The sequence below is a fragment of the Pelobates fuscus genome, chromosome 4 (assembly GCF_036172605.1).
Source record: "Pelobates fuscus isolate aPelFus1 chromosome 4, aPelFus1.pri, whole genome shotgun sequence".
NCBI lineage: Eukaryota > Metazoa > Chordata > Amphibia > Anura > Pelobatidae > Pelobates > Pelobates fuscus.
This window is the reverse complement of record NC_086320.1, coordinates 284,770,532-284,792,096: the sequence shown is the minus strand read 5'-3', so window position 1 is coordinate 284,792,096 and position 21,565 is coordinate 284,770,532. Positions and strand designations below refer to the sequence as shown.

Here is a 21,565-nt window from a genome sequence, read left to right as displayed (position 1 = left end):
TAGTTTCAAACTACCGAACCAATATTCAATATCCATGTAGTAATAAAGGAAACAAACGAATAAAGAAGAAAATGTTAAATAAAAGTCCATTTTCTTCACAACGGTATTTTCCATAAACTTCCACCACATTAAATTAAAATGTATTTTATATGTTCTGCAATGTGGATTCAGTGTTTGCTAACTTGTGCCAACTTTAACCAGTATTTTCACAATTTATGTGTCTTCTTCTCAGAGATTCATTGCTGGCAAGCCTGCTAGATGGAGTCAGAGCGTCGGGAAACAGGGATATTTGTGTCAAGATGACCCCAACTCAACGAGGGCAACGTTGGGGTTTAATGAGTGTCCCTGTAGATGAAGAAGTAGAAAGTCTTCACTTAAGGTTCTTAAACACACCTCCAAGTAAGTTATACCTGGCAGATTGTTATACTGTTACCACCGTAGCTTATCTATGCCTCGTTATCTTTGACTTTTCGAAGACGTTCTCAAATAAATAAAGATTAAAAAAACTGTATCTATGCTGCCGGTGGAGGACTACTTATGTGTATCTTCTATGAGACTTCACTAGAGGTTCAAGGGATTATCCAGTGCCAGGAAAAAAACCTGGGACTGGGTCAGGCTCCACCCACGTCCGCTGGCAGGGGAGTCCTAATGCGCATGTGCGGCAATGGCCGCACACACGCATTACACCTCCCCATAAGAAAGCATTATTCAGTGCTTTCCTATAGGGACGCTGGACGTCCTCGTGCATAGCGTGAGGACGTCCAGCGTCGTTTAGACAACCAAAAGTCGTCTAAGAAACCGGAAGTCCCTCTGGTGGCTGTCTGGTAGACAGCCACTAGAGGACGACTTAACCCTGCAAGGTAAATATTGCAGTTTATAAAAACTGCAATAATTAAACTTGCAGGGTTAAGGGTGATGGGAGTTGGCACCCAGACCACTTCAATGAGCTGAAGTGGTCTGGGTGCACACAGTGTGCCTTTAAGCATCATCACCTGATTCTGCTAATCAATATGTTGAGTAAATAACTTCCATTGCTGATTATCCTCTTAGCGTGTTTCATAATTCTGATACCTTGCCTGAACTCCCATCTTATCAATGTTAATATTTAAAGATTTGTTTGGAATATTGGTAATGCCAAGAATGTATACGATACCTGCCAACCTGATGAAGTTTTAACTGCAGATTCATGGACTAATGCAACTTTCAAGGAATGAGTGGCAGTTTGTGTCATATTTTTACAGTAATGATTATTCACTTAAAGGGACTCTATAGTCACCATATAAAATAAGAAAGACAGGTACCCCAGCCTTCCTTCTTGCTTTTATATGTACTTTCATTTATTAAAAATAATTTTCGAGGTGTTTTTATATTAAAAACTTACCTCCGTTCCAGCGCCGAGCTCCCAGCCATGCCGCGCCCCCTTTTCGTCAAAATTACGAAATCGCGGGGCCCAATAGGACGCTTTTCACAGAGAAGCGTCATCGCGATGTGGTGCGCATGCGCGGCTTCGCGCTGCACCAATCGCGTTCTTCATAGAGCGGCATTGAATGCCGCCCTATGAAGATAGTGCTATACCGCGCATGTGCGCGGAATGCGCGTTCGCGAGCTGAGCTGTCTGACTGACAGCTCAGCTCGCTTTCTAAAATTATCAATAAGGGGGGAGGGACCTACTGTCCCCCCCCCCCCGGCCCCCACCCCTGAGCGGCGGGTGGGGGCCCTAAAATTATCAATGAGGGGGGGGACCTACTGTCCCCCCCCGGCCCCCACCCCTGTGCGGCGGGTGGGGGCCCTAAAATTATCAATGAGGGTGGGGACCTACTGTCCCCCCCCGGCCCCCACCCCTGAGCGGCGGGTGGGGGCTCTAAAATTATCAATAAGGGGGGGGACCTATTGTCCCCACCCCTGTGCGGCGGGTGGGGGCCCTAAAATTATCAATAAGGGGGGGACCTATTGTCCCCCCCGGCCCCCACCCTTGAGCGGTGGGTGGGGGCCCTAAATACAAATGGCTTGAAATCCATCCAATCACAGTGCTCTGTGTCATTTTACAAGTGTGGGAAAATTCCAAAGAACTTTCCCACGCTTGTAAAATGACACAGAGCACTGTGATTGGATGGCTTGAAATCCATCCAATTACAGTGCTCTGTGTCATTTTACAAGCGTGGGAAAATTCCAAAGAACTTTCCCACGCTTGTAAAATGACACAGAGCACTGTGATTGGATGGCTTGAAATCCATCCAATTACAGTGCTCTGTGTCATTTTACAAGCGTGGGAAAATTCCAAAGAACTTTCCCACGCTTGTAAAATGACACAGAGCACTGTGATTGGATGGCTTGAAATCCATCCAATCACAGTGCTCTTTGTCATTTTACAAGCGTGGGAAAGTTCTTTGGAATTTTCCCACACTTGTAAAATGACACAGAGCACTGTGATTGGATGGCTTGAAATCCATCCAATCAGTGCTCTGTGTCATTTTACAAGCGTGGGAAAATTCCAAAGAACTTTCCCACGCTTGTAAAATGACAAAGAGCACTCTGATTGGCTTAAACCCACCAATCAGAGTGTTCTTAGCCTAATTGCAGGGTGGGGCAAGGCTTTATAAGCCTTCCCCCGCCCTGCGGAGCTCAGTCTGCGCAGAGCCCTCCATGGGTGAACATGGATTGTTTTTTTTGCGCTCGTTTTTTTTTTTTTTTTAATTGCGTCAGTTATTATGGATTTTTATTTGGCCTTTTTTGGGGCTGAAGAAAGAAGATTTTAGAAGAAAGAAAACATCGAATGGTAAGTTGTTTTTCTCTTTTTTTTTTTTTTTTACAGGTTTTTAGTTAATGTTCCCCCCCTCATTATTTTTAGGGTGAGGGGGTAGGTAGGGAGATAATTTTTTTTTGGGTGGGGGGGAAGGGTTAACTAGGGTCCCCCCCCCTTTGTATTTAGGGCCCCCACCCACCGCTCAGGGATGGGGGCCGGGGGGGACAATAGGTCCCCCCCTTATTGATAATTTTAGGGCCCCCACCCACCGCTCAGGGGTGGGGGCCGGGGGGTCAATAGGTCCCCCCCTTATTGATAATTTTAGGGCCCCCACCCGCCGCACAGGGGTGGGGGCCGGGGGGGGGGGGGAAGGAGAGTAGGTCTTCCCCCCTTCAACCACTATTGTGGACAGAAAGCGTCCCTGTGGGTTCGGGCTGTCAGCTGAAGCCACGCCCACAGCAGTGCTGACAGCCTCAGCACACAAAGCGCGTTCACAGTGCTTTGTGTGCTGACAGCCCGTCTGAAGTATTCACCCAGAATGCATCAGACGAGAGGCCTTTTTAGGGCCTCTGAACTCGGAAGTCCCTCTGGTGGCCGTCTGATTGACTGCAACAAGAGGTGTTCCAAGCTTCCAATGTAAACACTGCATTTTCTCAGAAAATACAGTGCTTACAAGAAAAAGGCAGTGTTTACATTGGAAGCTGTAGCACTCACCTGAACAACCTCATTAAGCTGAAGTTGTTCAGGTGACTATAGTGTCCCTTTAAGGAATAGTTGTGTATTGAAAACAGAATTGTCACAGTTTGGCTCATTTGGCCTGAATTTTTCAATTTGATTTTCAATTCAACACAAGCAAGTTTTTAGTGAATAAACTCCTTTCCAGTTGTTAGACTTTTTAATGTGTGCAAGTTACCAATGATTTTTGCAGTTCTTATCGATTCCTGGCTTGGCACATATTTTAACAAACTGTATTTTAAGGGAGAATTCACAGACCTCGGCATCACTCTTGGCTGTTTCCTAATTGACACAGGATATCTATTAAATTGAGAACATGTATTTTACCGTAAATGGACTATGTCATTCATAACAGTTAACCTGCAAATGATGCAATCTGTACTTTGTGGAAGCTGAATGCCTAGCTAATGCATCAATCTGGAGATTCCTAGAAAGTGGTTATTAGACATCCTCTGCAGCACGGGGGAGAAGGGTGATTCACCCATCTTTAGCAATTCCTTGTTTCTCATGCAGTATCCTCGAATTTATCTGTAAAACAAGCAGTGACATATTTCCTAGTGAAGCGTGAGTGGGACTAGCTATTGTCGCTTGGCTGAAACCACGTGTGGTGTTAATACTTTTTGTGCTGATCCCCATTTGTAGATTCATAACATCCAAAAAATGTTTTCTGCATTGTAAGCGTCTTTCTGTTATGTGATATACTTGTGTATAAAACTGAACATTTATTCTGTTCTTTCCTCCTTTAGATGGGATCTTTGCTGATGCAGTATTTAGATTTAATGCAAATATATCTTACAGCGGAGTTCTGCATGCTGTAACACAAGATGTAAGTTGCAATTAGTGATTAATTTGCATTTGTGTTGCCACAAACCCTTGCCCAAATATCCAGTTCTGTCATAAATGTGTTATCGTATTGGGCAGAATCTATAAATTACAAAAGAACTGCTTAGCCTCAATAGAGGTAATGTGCTTCAAACTTTATTGAAATTCATTCAGACCTCTGACAGTTTACACGTTATTGAATAACTCTTTACAGGTTATGTTTGTTTGTTTTCTTTTGCATCTGTGTTTTGTTCATAAAGATACATTTATTTCATTTAAACCGATAAAAAAATAAAATCTGGCCTAGCTTGAGGGATTTAATATAAATTGAATTACTTCCTCTTTAAGCATTCTTTGAAATTTCTTTACAATTTGACATCCTTAAAATGTCACTGTCAGAGTGAAGGTGATGCCACGTTTTGGTGTATTAGTTATTAGAAGTGTTACTCTAGTCATCTTAAGCACCACAGCCCACTGTAGGGTATGTCTATTGTACGGTATGATCTATTGTTTGCAGCCTTTGCAAGCCCTCCTCTTTTCCCCTAGCCCAGGCTTTCTGTGGCCTTCACTGACTTTTAAATGCAGCTCAATGAGAAGTCTTTGCAAGGCCGGTGCTGTGCTGTGAGCATTTGCCTGCTTCTTGAGTTTAACTCCACTGAGCTAAACAAACAAGAAGTAAAGGAACCAAGTGTCTGACAGCCAGGGGTTGTAACACGGTTAATTTAAAAGTGACAATTTCTCTTGAAATCTGCCCTTTTTCCAAAATTAAAAAAGAGAACACACACTTCACAAACAAATTGCACCACCAAGCTAGTGTCTACATTATATAGATCCCTCCCAGACCAAGAAAATGATTGAGCAATCGAAAGCCCCTGATCTATAAGATTTATGAGATTTTTCTTATTCTGTTTCTGTTAGAGGTTTATTGGACATGTAGTTCAGCCCCATCATGTAAGATATATGGAAATGTTAAACAAGTGGATAGCAGCCATACCATGTCTGCTGTTATCCTATTCACAGCTCCACATGGCCAGATTTCCCATTAAACAGAAATAGACACTTGTCTAAAGGAGAATGTCCTGTAGAAATAGCCTATTTTCAGCACTTATAATGTACCTTTTTGGAACAAAGGGACACTGGCATTTCAATCATACGTACCCTAGGGCCATCATCAGGGCCCCAGTGAGGTTAATTTACTAATACAGTTTTTTCCATAATAAGTTGTTCTCTTCCATTATAACAGGGCAGTTCAATATGTAATTGATATAATAATTGAGAGATTTAAAAAAATAAAGGAAGCTATTTCAAATGCAATAGAGCTACTTCTGGGTAGACACCTAATCTCCCATTCGTTATTTTATGGATGCATGTAAATAATTTTCTCTCCAAAGAATAATATGTAGATAGGATCCTCTTTTTGTCTCACATCTCCAGCACATCTCAGATGACCTAGGGAACATTTTGGCTACTCTAGAAGGAACTAAATAGCATTTGTTAATCAATTTTCATTGATTTTCCTGTAGATTTATACAATGAGCAGCTTTTCTGATATTAATTAATGATTTATATCATTCGATCTGTAAAATCTCAATGTTTAATTCTTTTTCCCCATTTATTTATAGCGGTTATTTTTATATCTGTATTACTGATTTGTACAAGGGCTAAATCTTTAGATAGTATTTTATGAACTTTATTATAATTACAAATATTTTTATTGTTTGATAGTGCTTTCTTTAATTCCAAATTATGTGCTGTGTATGTTTGACCCTTAGGTAATTAAAGAGTTTAGACGGAGGTAGTTTGGATTCAGACGTTAAATTAGGGAATAGTTTGGTACCTGAGGCGTTCATTAATTGATCTAGATATAGAATATTACATATTTTCTATTTAGATACGGTAAGTCTAAATTCTAAAGTTAACTTCTTAGACATCCAATTTAAAAAATCCCCAAATTTTTGATTTAATACATAAAGGAACACTATACGGTCGGGAATACAGATATGTATTCCTGACCCTATGGTGTTACAAACTCTATCTAGCCCCACTGCCCCTCCTTGCTCCCCTAAATATAGAAAAATCATACCTTTACCGTATTTTAGTCTGCTGCTGCTGACTCTGCCCCTGATCTGCCTGCTTGGCTGACATCATCACACGTCTTGATGTGAGCTAATCACAATGCTTTATCATAGGAAAGCATTTCATTGACTGAGACGATCAAGGAGGCAGATCAGGGCAAAGCCAGCTCAAGCCAAACACAGCTCTGACCAATCCGCATCTCCTCATATAGATGCATTGAATCCTTGCATCTCTGAGGAACGTTCGGTCTCTCTATACAGAGGGCAAAGACACTGAATGTCTGTAATGTACAGTGTGCAGCACTGCCCCAGGAAGCACCTCTAGTAGCCATCAGAGGAGTGGCCAGTGGAGGTATCTGTAGGCTGTAATGTAAACACTGCATTTTCTCTGAAAAGACTGTTTACTGCTGAAAGCTCGAGGGAAATTATTCTACTCACCAGAACAAATACAATAAGCTGTGGTTGTTCTGGTAACTATAGTATCCCTTTAAGATTTTTTAAATTTTTTTTAATAGAAACCCGCATCTCTAAAGGATGTTTTAAAATATAGCTTTTCGTTTTTGGTAGAGGCTTAGCTTTGTGTGCCATATGATATCTTAAGTGGCCAGCTACAAAACCTGTAAACATTACACTGATTTTGAATTTGATTTTGGCAAAAGAGTTATGGTGCTTATAGTAGCCCTTTAAGTCATATACTGAGATCTAAGATATACTGGCTCAAATAGGTTGCCCATAAGTCACATGTGTTATAGATTTTCACCTGTTTGATGGGAACTACCCACAGCAGTATTCTGGTGAATTAATAATAATTTCCTATTTAAAAAAAAAACAAAAAAACAGGAAATCAGTGCTGGAATAAATGCTTTCAAAATAAATTATCGCGTACAAAATAAATTGGTGTTTTTGTAAATATCTTTATTATGAGTAGTGCTAATCTTACCAGCCGAACAGTTTATTTATTTACATTTTTTTTTTTAACAGGGACTCTTCTCTGAGAACAAAGAAAAGTTAATTAATAATGCGATAATATCGTTGCTTTCGCAAGAAGGAGAAGCAACCGCATCAAATGCTGAACTTGAAAGCCAATTCCAGGCAGTCAGACGATTAGTGGCTTCAAAAGCTGGGTTCCAGGCTTTCACTCAACTCCCAAAGTAAGCATATAATCGGCTTGTCATGTCTTCTGCTACAATCTTTCTAGCAGTTCTTAATTGCTTTTTTACATAAATAGTGTACACCGTATTGTTCATTAAACGAATGAGCTATAACTTTACATGTTTGTCAAGTTAAAGGTAAATTATCACCATTGATTAAAACATAAAAAAATCACCTATAACTTGCATTGGCTTTTTTCAGCTTATTGGTTTTTTTTTGTTTTGTTTTTTATAAATTGACAATCTCGCAAATTGACAATCTTCTGGGACACACATGGCATTGAAGGAGGAGAATTATAAACTTAAGGGAGATTTATCAAAGTGTTCTGTTCTAAAAAAAAGTGGTCCTATGTATTAATAGTGGCACAGTCACAATGAAACATATTGGAACCAGCAACCCTTTGAAATTTTTAGATCACTGCACTTTGATAAATCTCCCCCTCTGTTTCTATTTATCACAGTTTCAATGCTTACCACATATCCTTTTTTTAAAGCCGTATTTTGGCAGGGATTCTAATTGGGCATGTCAGAAGCTTGACAACACATTTTGCAGCTGCATATTTGTCACAGGAATGCCACCTTTAAATGCAATGTATTCCCATAATAAACTCAACTAAGCATATTTATTAGTGTGTGTGTGTGTGTCTCTATACCGTCTCTCTCTACTCACCAAATCCACGGTGATTTAGAGCATGTCCAGTCAGCAGGTAAGTGAAGAAATGGGGGGAGTCCCTGACAGAGACACTGGGGTGTTTAGTGTATTTGTACATGTATATATTGTCTATGATGCAGACAGGGATGTGACGCAAACAGCCTGTTGCTGCTGGGTCCTTTGAGTGATCACTCAGAAGGGCAGTTCAATCTCCCCAAACTGTAGAGCAATCCTTATATACAGCAGAATCAAACTGTAAGTTGTTCTGTTATTTTTTTTTTTTAATTTTCCTTGTTCCAAATATCTTTTCTCTTGTTACATTTGTTACAATGTTACATTTCTCTTATGTCACTCCTTGTGACTTACATCCAGTGATGTCATGCATATATAATTCATTATGCAAATTAGCATGGCCGGTATTTTTTTCCAAGAAGGGTGGCAACACTGTCCTCAGCCCAAGTAGCACAGAAGAGAGGACCTGCTGGTGACTCTTGTTTAGCATTAAAACATTAAAAACGGGGGCGGGGCCTGAGCTTCATGGCGGCTGGACGCGTTTCAAGAGAGCTCCACGCTAAACTGGAGAATTAAGCGACAACACTGCGTCCCAGCAAGCCAAAACTGCGAAATATGCAACAAAACTCAGCCAGGAGCCTGCCGGGGCACCCTGACACTCGAGACTCTCAGCCACAACTTCTTATAACGAAGGTCCCGGCGAGGCCTGGAGAAATTGCCGGGCGGGCGAGGCGGCCGCTCTCCCGCACGGCATACAGCACCGCACTGACATGCCTCTGCTGACCCGTTCCCCCCCCTCTGGACCGGTGGGGGTTATCCCGGTCCCCACAGGCCAGCTACAAACCGCACCGAGAAATGAGGACACTGCACCCGATCCTGCCCGGCATGCAGATCCCACTTTCAAGATGGCGGCTGCAACCCCACCTCGTGGCACTGAACCCATTCTGCCCGAGAGAAAGCACTCTGTCAGCGTCCAGCAGACCTTGAGGAAACTGGACCAAATATTTGCCCACTTCTGGGCCTCTCTGGAGGAGAGACATGCAATAAGGGCATCTCAGCTCCCAGCGGCAAAAGAGGTACCGGAGAGAGTGGAGGAGGGTGGGCCTACCCAGGGCCTTAACCCCAAACGCACACGTGCACCTCCGACAACCAGAACCCCTAGACCACGGGCAAAAAGGAGCAAGACCCTGCAACATCGATCACGCCACCAGCGAGGAACCCGCAGGCGGCGGCATCACCACAATACAACCTCCTCTCCCCCTCCATGCTGGAAGGACAACCTTAGCCAGATCAGCACCACAGCTAAACGGGCATACTTGCCGACACCAGGCTGGAGAGAAGCTCTACACTGCACCTTCCCCGCTACGGAGTTGCTGGACTCTTACACCCAACACAAGCAGATAGACACCACAGGCATCGGCTGACCTCTGGCAGCGTTACTTGCCTCTTATACTGTCACTCCTCTCACAACCGAATCCATGGGACATATTAATATAATTTACTTCTCGTTTATCTATGTTCAGCTATGCACCACCCTGCTAGGCACGCTGGCTCTGCTAGTTTAGCATGTCCAATAGATGTTATACTTTTATGTAGTCTGGATACAGGGCATTCCTTTGTTATTAATACCTGTAATTCCTGCCTGTTATGCAGCAGTCTTACTCAGGGGCAACCACAGTAGTAGCCCTAGCTCGAGTTTACATATCTAGCCTGTTTTGCAGCAACCTATTCATATTACCTGTATGACAGTCCTGGTAGGTCAGCATAGTCTGTGAATGTCTGTTAGCTTACTTACTATAGAAATGGGGCAAAGCTATATGATGCAGAATCCCTACATCACATGTGCTCACCCCTTCCACCTCACAGTCACACTTATGGCTAAGCAGAGCACTTACTCCTGTACCTAAATATGTTAAAGCTTGTTAAGGTTAGAATATATACATGTCCTAATGTTTAGATGCATGAACCTGGCTTGTGGTTTATAAAACATCCCTCTTGTCTGACATACTCTACCAATGGGAAAGTTTGAATCTTGATTATACAATCAGATAAGCGTACCTAATCTATTTCGGATAAACTCTGTTTCTTCATTTTGTTTTATAAAAAATGTGCACAGTTCTTGATGCCACACTAATATACTCATATGTTTAAAACTGTTTGCGCCAGCTATTGTGGCGACGCTATTCTACTTGTAAACATATGCACAAATAAAATAAAGAATTTAAAACATTAACAACAGTTAAATGGTGGATTAAATGATCGCCCCCGGGGAATCTGGTCACCATAACTACTTAAATGGGATGAAGCTGTTACAGGACCTACATGGCCACTTCAGTTGTGCTAATTAAATTCCTCACTGTCTCAATTTATTTACTGTCACAGAATTGAAATTGCATTGAGCTGAATGGGTAGCAGCTCTCTTCTTCTGGATTTGTTTGAAAATGGGTCCCAATTAGTGATGTCCCGAACAGTTCGCCGGCGAACATAGCTTGTTCGTGGCGAATGCGGCATGCGAACATATGCAATGTTCGGTCCGCCCCCTATTCGTCATCATTGAGTAAACTTTGACTCTGTACCTCACAGTCAGCAAACACATACCAGCCAATCAGCAGCAGACCCTCCTTCCCAGACCCTCCCACCTCCATGATGAATGGGGGGCGGATCGAACATCGCATATGTTCGCTCGCCGCGTTCGCCACGAACAAGCTATGTTCGCCACGAACAAGCTATGTTCGCCGGCGAACAGTTCCCGGCGAACTGTTCGGGACATCACTAGTCCCAATGAATTGTTGCAAAAGGGTAACAGAACTATACTTGAATGACCAGCTATAATAAAAGTAAATGCTTCCAAGTTGTGAGTCGGTTTTGCGGAGATTTAGGAAAACCGGATCACTGTAGCGAAGGGATGGCATTGGAAAAAAAAGATGTTTGGTTGGTTTAGGCTTTTGATAAATATAAAAGGAATTTTCTAATTTATATAAAGATTTTCTCAAATATAAGTGTATATTCTGCTGAAATAACAATGTGTGCCTTCTGTGATTAGCTCTGTTTAGTAGTTTCCCATAGCAAGCTTTTCATTACAAATTTCAAATGTTCCATCGATTGCTGTTTGCCACTTAGTCAATGGACCTTTTTTCAAATTTATATTTTATTCAGTTTCAAATACAATAAGGGATACAGAAAGAAAAAAGGGGGGGCGACAACAATCGTTTATCACTATTAACAAACAGAAAACAAGAGAAGGGGGGGGTAAGGTCACGAGATTATACAGCATTGACAATTTAATATGATAGTATACAATTTTCACATCGTACTAGATACATATGTCCCAGTTATACAAACTAAAAACAGTAGTAGTATTGTGCAACAAACCCCACAATTACATACATTGCGTCAATAGTCTTGCAAGAGATATACAACTAAAGAGGAGCGGGATTGTGATATTTACAGTAATATTGTGCAGGTAGTGCATTAGTGCATCCTGTTAAACGATTGTAGTGTGGGGGGTTGGATGTTGAAGCACTAAATCACCTCTTCACCCTGTGTTTTCCATATTTAAGGAAGACCATCTTGTCCAACTATATTGCGAGGTTTCTTGCTGTTTGGGAGTAATGGCAGAGAGCATTTCATATTTTAGATATGCTCGAATTATTTGGTGAAGCAGTGGTAAGGGTGGGCATATTGTCTGCTTCCAGTGTGTGGCAATTAGGTTGCGAACCGCCAGTATCATTACCGTGAGTATTTGTCTGTCTGGGACAGCTAAATTGTCAGGTAGCCTAAGAAAGATGCCTACGGGCATTGTTAGTTTAAGAGTTTGTGAATAAATCTTGGTCCATAAATTCTTAATTTCGCCCCATAGGGGAGCAATAATGTTACATTCCCACCAAATGTGGGACATGGTTCCCTTTTCTCGATTACATCTCCAGCATCTATCCGGAGAATTCGGATAAATTTTATGAAGTCTGTCGGGTGTTAGGTACCATCGGAAAATTAGTTTCTTATGGGCCTCTAAATGGGAATAGCAAGATGTTATCCCTTTTAATGCTAGTATCGATTTGATCCATTGCTCATTAGTAAAGTTCAATTGAACTTCCCTTTCCCATTGTGCTTTAAACTTAAATTCTGTGGTAGGGATCAGGTTCTGTAGTACTGAGTAGCTTAGGGATAAAGTTTTGTTTTTAATCGGGTTTTTATGGCATCTGTCATATAGAGCGATCCTGTCTCCCACCTTGTCCTGTGTCTCTCCCAAGGATGTTATTACTTTGTTCCCTATTATGCTTTTTAATTGCAAGTAGGGGAAGATATATGAGTGAGGTAGGTTGTATGTGGCTTGCAATTCTGGGAACGGTTTGATTTCGCCTTGTCTACAAAGATCAATAATGCGGGAGATTCCCAGATCTTTCCATTTATTTAGAGATAACCAAGGCGATATTGTGTTTAGAGTAGTCAGTGGGGCCCACGGCAAGAATTTATTTTCAGTAGTGAGATTGCGGTGTATGCTATCCCATGCTTTTATTGAAAACCTCGACAGTGGTAGCAAGGTACATGTAGGATCTCTAAGGCTTTTGGGGGTCCACATGTATTCCGGAATTGAGCTTTTCGGATTGTACTCGTTTTCAAGGTCTACCCATTGTATGGTGTTCTTAGGGGCGTGGAGTTTAACCGCTGTTTCCAACACAGCCGCTCTTTGATAATTTAAGATATTGGGGACACCCAATCCCCCCCCATTAGTTGGGGTCTGGAGTAAGGACAATGGTAACCTCGGCTTTTTCCTTTCCCATATATACGTAGTAATTATGCGTTGAATGTGTTTGCTCAGCGTAGGTGAGATTGGAATTGTAATCATTCGGAAGATATATAATAGTTTGGGGAGTATCACCATTTTAATGGCATTGATCCTTCCCATCCAGGACAGTTTAACATCTTTCCATTTATGGAGTAATCGTGTGCACATTAGTGGTAAAGGAGACAAGTTATGAGTGGTGATGCCTCTAAGAGTAGGTGTTATTTTAATCCCTAAGTAGGTAATATGTGTGTGTCTCCAATCAAAGGAGAATGTGTTCTTTAATTTTTGTACTGCAGTTGTAGGAAGTCTGATTGGTAGGGCTTGAGTTTTTGCTTTATTCAGTTTATAGTATGATATTGCACTATATTCGTCTAAAATTCGCATGAGGTGGGGTAAGGCTTGCATTGGTGTAGACAGAGATATTAAAACATCATCAGCAAACATGGACAGTTTATACTCCTTAGCAGATACCTGAACCCCTGTGATTTCTTTACATTCTCGTATTTTATAAGCTAAAGGTTCCAAGGACAGCACAAACAATAGGGGTGATAAAGGGCAACCTTGGCGGGTACCATTGGTAATTGGGAAGGGCTGCGACAGAAAGCCAGCATTAGAAACATTAGCTGTAGGGTTAGAATATAGGGTAAAGATCCCAGTGATAAATATTGTAGGAAACCCAAATTTTAGGAGGACTTGCTCCATATAGCACCAATTTAGCCTATCAAAGGCCTTCTCCGCGTCCAGCGCTAAGAGAAGACCTTCCATATTCTGTGATTCCATATGGGACAATATATTCAAGATTTTTCTCGTATTGTCTGAACCTTGCCTGTGTTTAACAAAGCCAGATTGGTCGTTGTGAATTATCTTTGTCATTATGTGTTTCATTCTCTCAGCCAAGATTTTAGCATACAATTTTGCGTCACAATTCAGCAATGAAATAGGCCGGAAATTTTGACATAGAGTGGCTGGTTTGCCTGGTTTTGGCAGGGTGGAGACGTGGGCTCTTAACATCTCCTGTGGCATATTGCCGTTTAGGAAACAGTGGTTTAGGAGCATTGTAAGAGGGGAAATGAGTGTCCCAGAAAACGTCTGGTAGTAGATGTTAGGGAGGCCATCTGGTCCTGGTGATTTTTGTGCGGGTAAAGTCTTAATCACCTGTAACACTTCAGTGTCGGTAATCGGGCATGTGAGGAGATCTATGTCTGATTTGTGTAGCTTGGGAATGTTAACTGATTCTAAGAAATCCTGAATTTGGGCTAGTGATGGCGTGTGTGTGTCTGCGTCTTCCCGAAGGTTGTACAGTTTCTTATAGTATTGTGCAAATTCGTCTACGATTTTCTGGGGGTTGGTAATTTTGCTATTGTCAGAGGATTGGAGCCAAGCCACCCGTGAGTTGGCCATTCGTGCTTTCAGTTTGGATGCTAACACCGCACCAGATTTGTTCCCATGTGCAAAGAATTTAAATTTACATCTTTGTAGCATATAGTTTGTTTTTTCTAGTTCAAATTCCTGTAGTGTAGTTTGGAGTTTCCTCAGTTCACTAGATTGCGCTGGGGTTGGACTATTTTTATTAGTGTGCGTAAGAGCCGTTATGTCTGCTAAAAGTTTGCGATATTTTTCCTCTCTTATGCGTTTGGCTCGGCTAGCATGTTTAATGAACAGACCTCTTACTACTGCCTTATGGGCCAGCCATATTGTGTCTATGGAGGAGTCTTGGGTGGTATTAAGTTCAAAATAAGAGGTCAAATCCTCTTTAATTTGGGCAACGATTAGAGGGTCTTTTAATAAAGTGTCATTGAGACGCCAAGTTCCCCTTCCTATGGTGGAAAATTTTTCTTTTATCGATATGGTAATAGGGGCATGGTCAGACCACGTAATGACCCCGATATGTGCTGCCGTTACTGTCGGTGTAATGGATGCATGAGTCAGGAATCTATCAATTCGTGAATACGAATTATGTGCCTGAGAGTGGAACGTGTAATCTTTTTCTGAGGGATGTAACACCCTCCATATGTCTAATAGTCCCGCATCATGTATTGCTGTTCTAATGTGTGTCGCCACCTGAGATCTCTTTTGAGTGGTTGCATGTGTTACTGATGTGTCAGATGAGGTATCTAGGCCACTGTCTAGAATAAAATTTGTGTCCCCTCCTATAATTAGCGTCCCAACAGAGTGCATGTGAGCTAGAGAAATCATTTTATTCGCAAAATCTATTTGATTCTCATGTGGACCGTACACGTTCAGTAGTGTGTATGGTTCATTATTTATGCTGCATTGAATGAGGATGAATCTACCCTCCTTGTCCTTCACAACTTTATGGAGTGCAAAAACCACATCTTTGTGCACCAATATCGACACTCCTCTTTTCTTTTTGGTATAACCAGTGTGAAAATTAATTGGGAAGGATTTGGAATAAAATTTGGGCATATGGCCCTTCAAGAAATGGGTTTCTTGATAGAATGCTATATTTGCTCCTAGCTTTTTTGCTTCAGCCAAGGCCAGTCTCCGCTTGTGAGGGGAGTTCAGGCCTTTGGCGTTAAGGGACATTATAGTTAAGGCCATGGGTAGTGGAAGTATGTGCATCCAGCGACATCATTGCAAGTGCTTTTTGATAGGAGCCTAGATTAATACCTATACCGTCACTTAAAATTTTTATGTCAATTGCCCATTTGGCCTTTGCGCCGTGCTTATTATGTGCGCCTGTGTGGTGCACAACCACAAACAATGTTGAGCGGTACCGGTATGGTTGAACATGAACATGAACATGAGTTTTGAGATCTAGGGCATCACAGTATTTCCTATCCTTATAGCCTGAATGAACCTGTCCGCCAGGCCTGTTTGGTACCTTATCGTTCATGCTTATCCAATTAAGTACAACACAGCCCTTAGTGAATCTGAACCTGCTGGTATATGGTGCTATATCTCGTGACACCGGGGGGAGGGATACAAGGTGTACGTAACAAACATAATGCCCTAGGGCAACTATATACATAAGGACAAACCAGGACATAGAGTCCACTGTCCAAATAAAAGTAAAAAGTTTCGGCCCTTCGGAGCCATAATGGGGGAGGGTAAATGTTGATTATGTGTGCCTGACCTCGCAGTTTTTAGTGCCCATTCTGCCTGGCGACCTCCGGTCGCCAACGGTCAGTAAGACCAGCACTTTCAGGGGAGATAATTTCAAGGCCACGGCAACGGCCAGTAACGCCTTAAATCAAGAGTATTTAAAAGATTGGTGGAGCGATTAGCTTGTTGGATATCTTGACCTTCAGATACCGCCTGGCATAGAGATATACATACTTAACAATAAAAAACGATAATAGCAATAACAGAAATAATAATACTGTTAACGGTATAGTTTTCTCACGTGTCCTCACGGATCACCGTCATGAAAGATCAAGGCTGCACTTGGCAGCTACGAAGGGTAAAGTCTCATTTGTTTCGCGCCACTTGAGTCCAGTCTTTAGTGATCTTCGTAGGCGATTTGTGCGTGATTTTAGTAGAATTGCCATCTTCTGGATATTCAATAGAGATGTCCCACTCCTTCAATAGCTTTACTCCTTCCGCCAGGGATCTGATCTGATGTTCCAAACCATTTTTCTTGATTATAATACGTGTGGGGTAGCCCCATTTGTAAGATATCTCAGAGTCTCGTAATGCTTTGGTGACAGGCATAAATTCCTTACGTTTCATTAAGGTGGCCGCAGATAAATCCACGAATAATTTAATCCCGTCATATTGAGCTGGCGTGTTGCTGGTAATTCGCGCCGCGCGCATTATGGCTTCTTTGGAGACAAAGTGATGCACTCGGGTGATAACATCTCTGGGCACAGAGGGAGCTAGAAATTTGGGCTTTGGCAGCCTGTGCACTCGGTCCAAACCTAGGTCCCGGTCCGAGAGTTCCGGACAGAGTGTTTTGAAGAAGTTGACAGTATATTCTCTCAGTTCCGCGGGGCCTATTTCCTCAGAAATCCCCCTAATACGTATATTGTTACGTCGGTCTCGATCTTCTTGATCGGCTACCTTCGCTGTGAGATAGGTGAGTTTTTCTTCCATGGCGTCATAAGCACCTGCTAGGGAGTTGTGAGCAGCAATAATCTCTTCCGATTTATCTTCTAGTAGAGATGTGCGTTCCCCAATAGCCTGTATATCTGCCCTCACATCACGGGCTAGTTTGGAGAAGTCTGCCTGGAGCGATTGTTGTAAATCTTGTAGCAGTCTTTGGAGGGTCGATTCTGACGTTGGTATAGCAGTCCCTATTGAAATTGAGGTGCTGTCACTTCTATCTGAGCGTGCCGCGGGAGATGTTGGGCCGCCGGCGCCATTTTGAGAGGTCCGTCGCGGAGGTGTAAGTGCCGCGATTTTCATAGTTGCAGGGCGAATTTTGTTTTTTTTGGTTGTTCTTTGTGCCATGGCTATCTCGGGCGTCGTGTGGTGGTGTATAAATGCTGGGTCAGGTCAGGAATTCTCTTCTAATCGCTGTTTAGTACGTACCCTCGCTGGAGCTAACAGCTCACACAACCATCTCCTCGAGCTGCCAGGCCACGCCCCCAGTCAATGGACCTTTTAATTGTAATAAATATTCTTTTTATACATTTTAAAATTCATCTGACATTGACCAAAGATAAAATCTAAATGTTTCGGGTTTTTATTTTTTGTCAAATCCTATGTGTGTGTATATATACATACATATATATATATATATATATAGCTCTTGATAAAGGCGCACGTCTGTGCCGAAACGCGCGTTTTTGATTCATATTAATCTTATTTCGGATCATCCTATATTCGACCTTACCTAGCATATACCTAACTTGGTCTAGGGCTTATTTATATCATTTAGGGCTCACTATTTAATCATTATTTGGGGTGTGTGTATATTACCCTAGGGCTTACTATAGAAGCTTGTTTATATACCATTTAGGGATTACTATAAAATTAAGCTAGAGAGCTATTGTATATGTCCTAGGAACTTCAGTTAGTTTCCTCTTGAGACGTAGGACTTCTTTCAGACATCTCTCAACTTGTTCTGTAGGTTGTTTCATACTAGTTGCCTTTTTGGGCTATCAAACAGACTATTTTAGGGGATCTTGTCTGCCCTTTCAACTAATGAGTCTGGATTAATCTGAAGGTCTATTCATACCATCATTATTCTTACCGCTATTCATTGTCTGGCCGGACTTAATATTTACTTGTACCCCAGGTTCTTTTTTACCATCTATTGATTCTGTGGGGGACCCTATGGGGGTGTCATAATTGAGACTGTAGATACCGTGTCGGTTAGTATCTAGACTAATGTATTGTTTGAGTTTTTCTGCCGACCATTGCTCCCAGATACCCAGCTTTATATACCCACTGATTAATAGTGTGTCTATTCGTTTCTCTAAAATTGATGTTGACCAATATTTAATACTCTAACTATATTCTTACTCCGATTAGGCAGCAACTGCACGTGCAGACATTTGTTTTGCTGCGCTAAAAGATTTAATCTTGAGTCTGTCCTAGTGACTATATGTTACTTTCCTATCATGCTGATATAATGTTACACACAAGTTGTCAGTAACTGTTACTAAGTAGCAGGCAACAATTATTTTTATCAATCATCGTTACATACATTTATATGGTCACAATACCTGACGTGATCAACATCTTTACACAGTATTAGATGATCCTATTTTATTCTTAATACACTGTATATACACTGAGTCTTCTCCAAAGCTATTTTCTTTTTCATTACTAATTTTATTTTGGGATTCTCGTTATATTTTTCCTGTTCCCCAAGTGGGACCAATAAAGTTTATTTATTTTTAGTTCTATTTATACTCCAGATTTAGCAATCTATGGCTCTACATTAACGGAGCAGTCACATTCAGGGTATAGAGACTGCAATTGGGAGCACTTTCTAGTTAACCCATTCCAGCCTCTACTTTATTTGTTATATATATATATATATATATGTCGGTGTGGTTCTGTGTCTGCGCTTCTGTGTGTGTTTTTATATCAGTGTGTGTATCTGTGTCGTAGTGCAGGGGACAATGAAACTGTGCAGTTATACAATGGTCAGAGCATGTTGTGCTTTCTTGCAGCCCCTAGTAATATCTGTAGACAAGACCTCACCAAACATTATTTTCTAACTTCAGAGGCTCACATTATTTATTAAGTTGTTCAACTCTGTTGATGGTAGTTTAAATGTCAGGCTGGCAGTTCCCTGTGTGGCTTTCGGAACAATGTCCATAGCTATGCTATGAGATTTATGAAATACACCATGGTTCTGTCAATGGGTCCATGCAGTATCAATTTAGCAATCTATTTGTAACAGGAACAACTATCTTTATGCACTTTATAGTACTGTGCCTGGAAAAAGTATGACTGTTAATGTGTTTGACCCAGAGTTAAATATCCATCTAATAATGCATGCTTAATTGTGTTTCCATTCTGCTGCCTATCATATTACGGCTTCACGAACTTCTGGTGGAATTACATTTTGTTACATCTTATGGAGAAGACAGGAAATATGACCTTATTTACTCCTAGTAACAACAACAGCACCATTATTGCCACCTCTTGGTTTGTTTTTGTTTAGTTTTTTCCTCCATATCATGGGACTTTAAAGGGAATGTCTGCTTTTTTTAGTTTATAAACTTAAAATGCTCTGTTTATCAGTCTGTTTTTTGTGTGTGTGTGTGTGTCAAATAAATGTATAAATAGTACCATTTACTTTTCAAGGATCTACGAACGCCATTTTGAAACATTTGTTTTGTTAGGTTTATTAGAAGAAGAACCTGCCACATAACCCAAAGTATTTGAATATTTTATGCTGCTCAGTATGGCATTCTCCAATTTTGTGTAGTACACACTCTTACTGGTTCTTACTCTCCTTTATCTTCAAAAACATCACTGTAAACCGTACATACAATAAAGGTTTGTTAAAAAATACAAATGTTAATAAAAGCATTGGCATGAATTTGTGTTCCTCTTAAATAATGGAGAAATGTGAAAGAAACGAGATTTAAAGTATAGTCTTGTTCTAAACATACTCTTGTTCTCCATGGTTCTGGAAATGTTACAGACCACATGAAATATTTAATCCATAGTATCTGAAGCTTTATCAAGGTTTACATTTTCAGTAGAGCACTCAAGGGCTGGGTAATCAATATATATTGCATATAAAGATTGTGCAAGTTTGTGATATCTAATGGGCAGATAAAATGGAACCATTTGCTTTTTATCTGCTGTTAAAACCATCCAATTTTTATCCGGTGAGATCTTAATTATTGGCTCTTTATTCCTGCTATGGACACTCTGACACATACAATTTGCAGATATAGTATAGAGCAGCGGTTCCCAAACTGTGTCCCGGGGGTGCCGATTATAGCACCGGGGGAAACATTACTGCTGAACAGGGGCCGGTTGGGTGCCGTGGTCCTTTAAGACTGCGACCGGACCCCTGTAATGTCGGCCGGCTGGGAGGAAATGACAGCCTGTCACTTCCTCCCAGCATCCTGCAGGGAGACAGCGCGGGAGGAGGCAGCCGCAGCGTGAGGGTAGAGGAGCAAAACCAAACACCAGCAGGACTCCAAGCCACCCTCCTGGCACATAAGGTAAGCTGGTGGAGATATAAAAATACAATTAAAAAAATCACGTGTGTGTGTGTGAGTCTGTGTGTGTGTGAGTCTGTGTGTGTGTGAGTCTGTGTGTGTGTGAGTCTGTGTGTGTGTGAGTCTGTGTCAGGGTGTTTGAGTGTGTGTGCCAGGGTGTGCATTTGTGTGTGTGTATATATATATATATATATATATCAGTGTGCTTCTGTGTCTGCGCACACATCTGTGTATGTGCATCTGTGTTTCAGGGTGTGTGTTTTTATATCAGTGTGTGTATCAATGTTTGTGTGTGTCAGGGTGCATTTGTGTATATGTCGGTGTGTGTGTATGTGTCTGTGTGTGTGTGTGTGTCGGTGTCTATATGAATTTGTGTGTATGTGTCAGTGTATTATGCATCTGTGTGACAATGTGCATGAATATCTGTGTGTGTATGTACTTATGTATGTGGTAGTGTATGTGCATACATCCAAGCAGTCAAACACCAGCACAACATACAAGCACACTCCTGCAATCTAACTCAAATGTTTCATACACACTCCCGTGCATACAAACTTAAAAAAAAATATATACAAACACACCCCTTTACTCAAACACAAATACTTCACACAAATGTACATCTGCATTTAAAAGTGAACATTACTTTCAGACACACCCCTGCAATCAATTGCAAACATTACATACAACCACACCCCTGTATTAAAACACAATACCTACAGGGAGTGCAGAATTATTAGGCAAATTAGTATTTTGACCACATCATCCTCTTTATGCATGTTGTCTTACTCCAAGCTGTATAGGCTCGAAAGCCTACTACCAATTAAGCATATTAGGTGATGTGCATCTCTGTAATGAGAAGGGGTGTGGTCTAATGACATCAACACCCTATATCAGGTGTGCATAATTATTAGGCAACTTCCTTTCCTTTGGCAAAATGGGTCAAAAGAAGGACTTGACAGGCTCAGAAAAATCAAAAATAGTGAGATATCTT

General features: G+C 41.4%; 1 protein-coding gene across 4 annotated transcripts in view; it reads left to right on the top strand.

Moving 5' to 3' along the window:
• Window positions 1-21,565, top strand: part of DNAJC13 (DnaJ heat shock protein family (Hsp40) member C13) — a 189,560-nt gene that overhangs the window by 72,241 nt on the left and 95,754 nt on the right. For all 4 annotated transcript variants that reach the window (XR_010090773.1, XM_063452169.1, XM_063452170.1 and 1 more), the window contains exons 10-12: window positions 233-399; window positions 4,225-4,304; window positions 7,357-7,526. Coding sequence is in view for 3 of the 4 variants with exons in the window: in XM_063452169.1 (XP_063308239.1) it covers window positions 233-399; window positions 4,225-4,304; window positions 7,357-7,526 (417 nt within the window). In the remaining variant the exon portion in view is untranslated. The remainder of the gene's footprint in view (window positions 1-232; window positions 400-4,224; window positions 4,305-7,356; window positions 7,527-21,565) is intronic.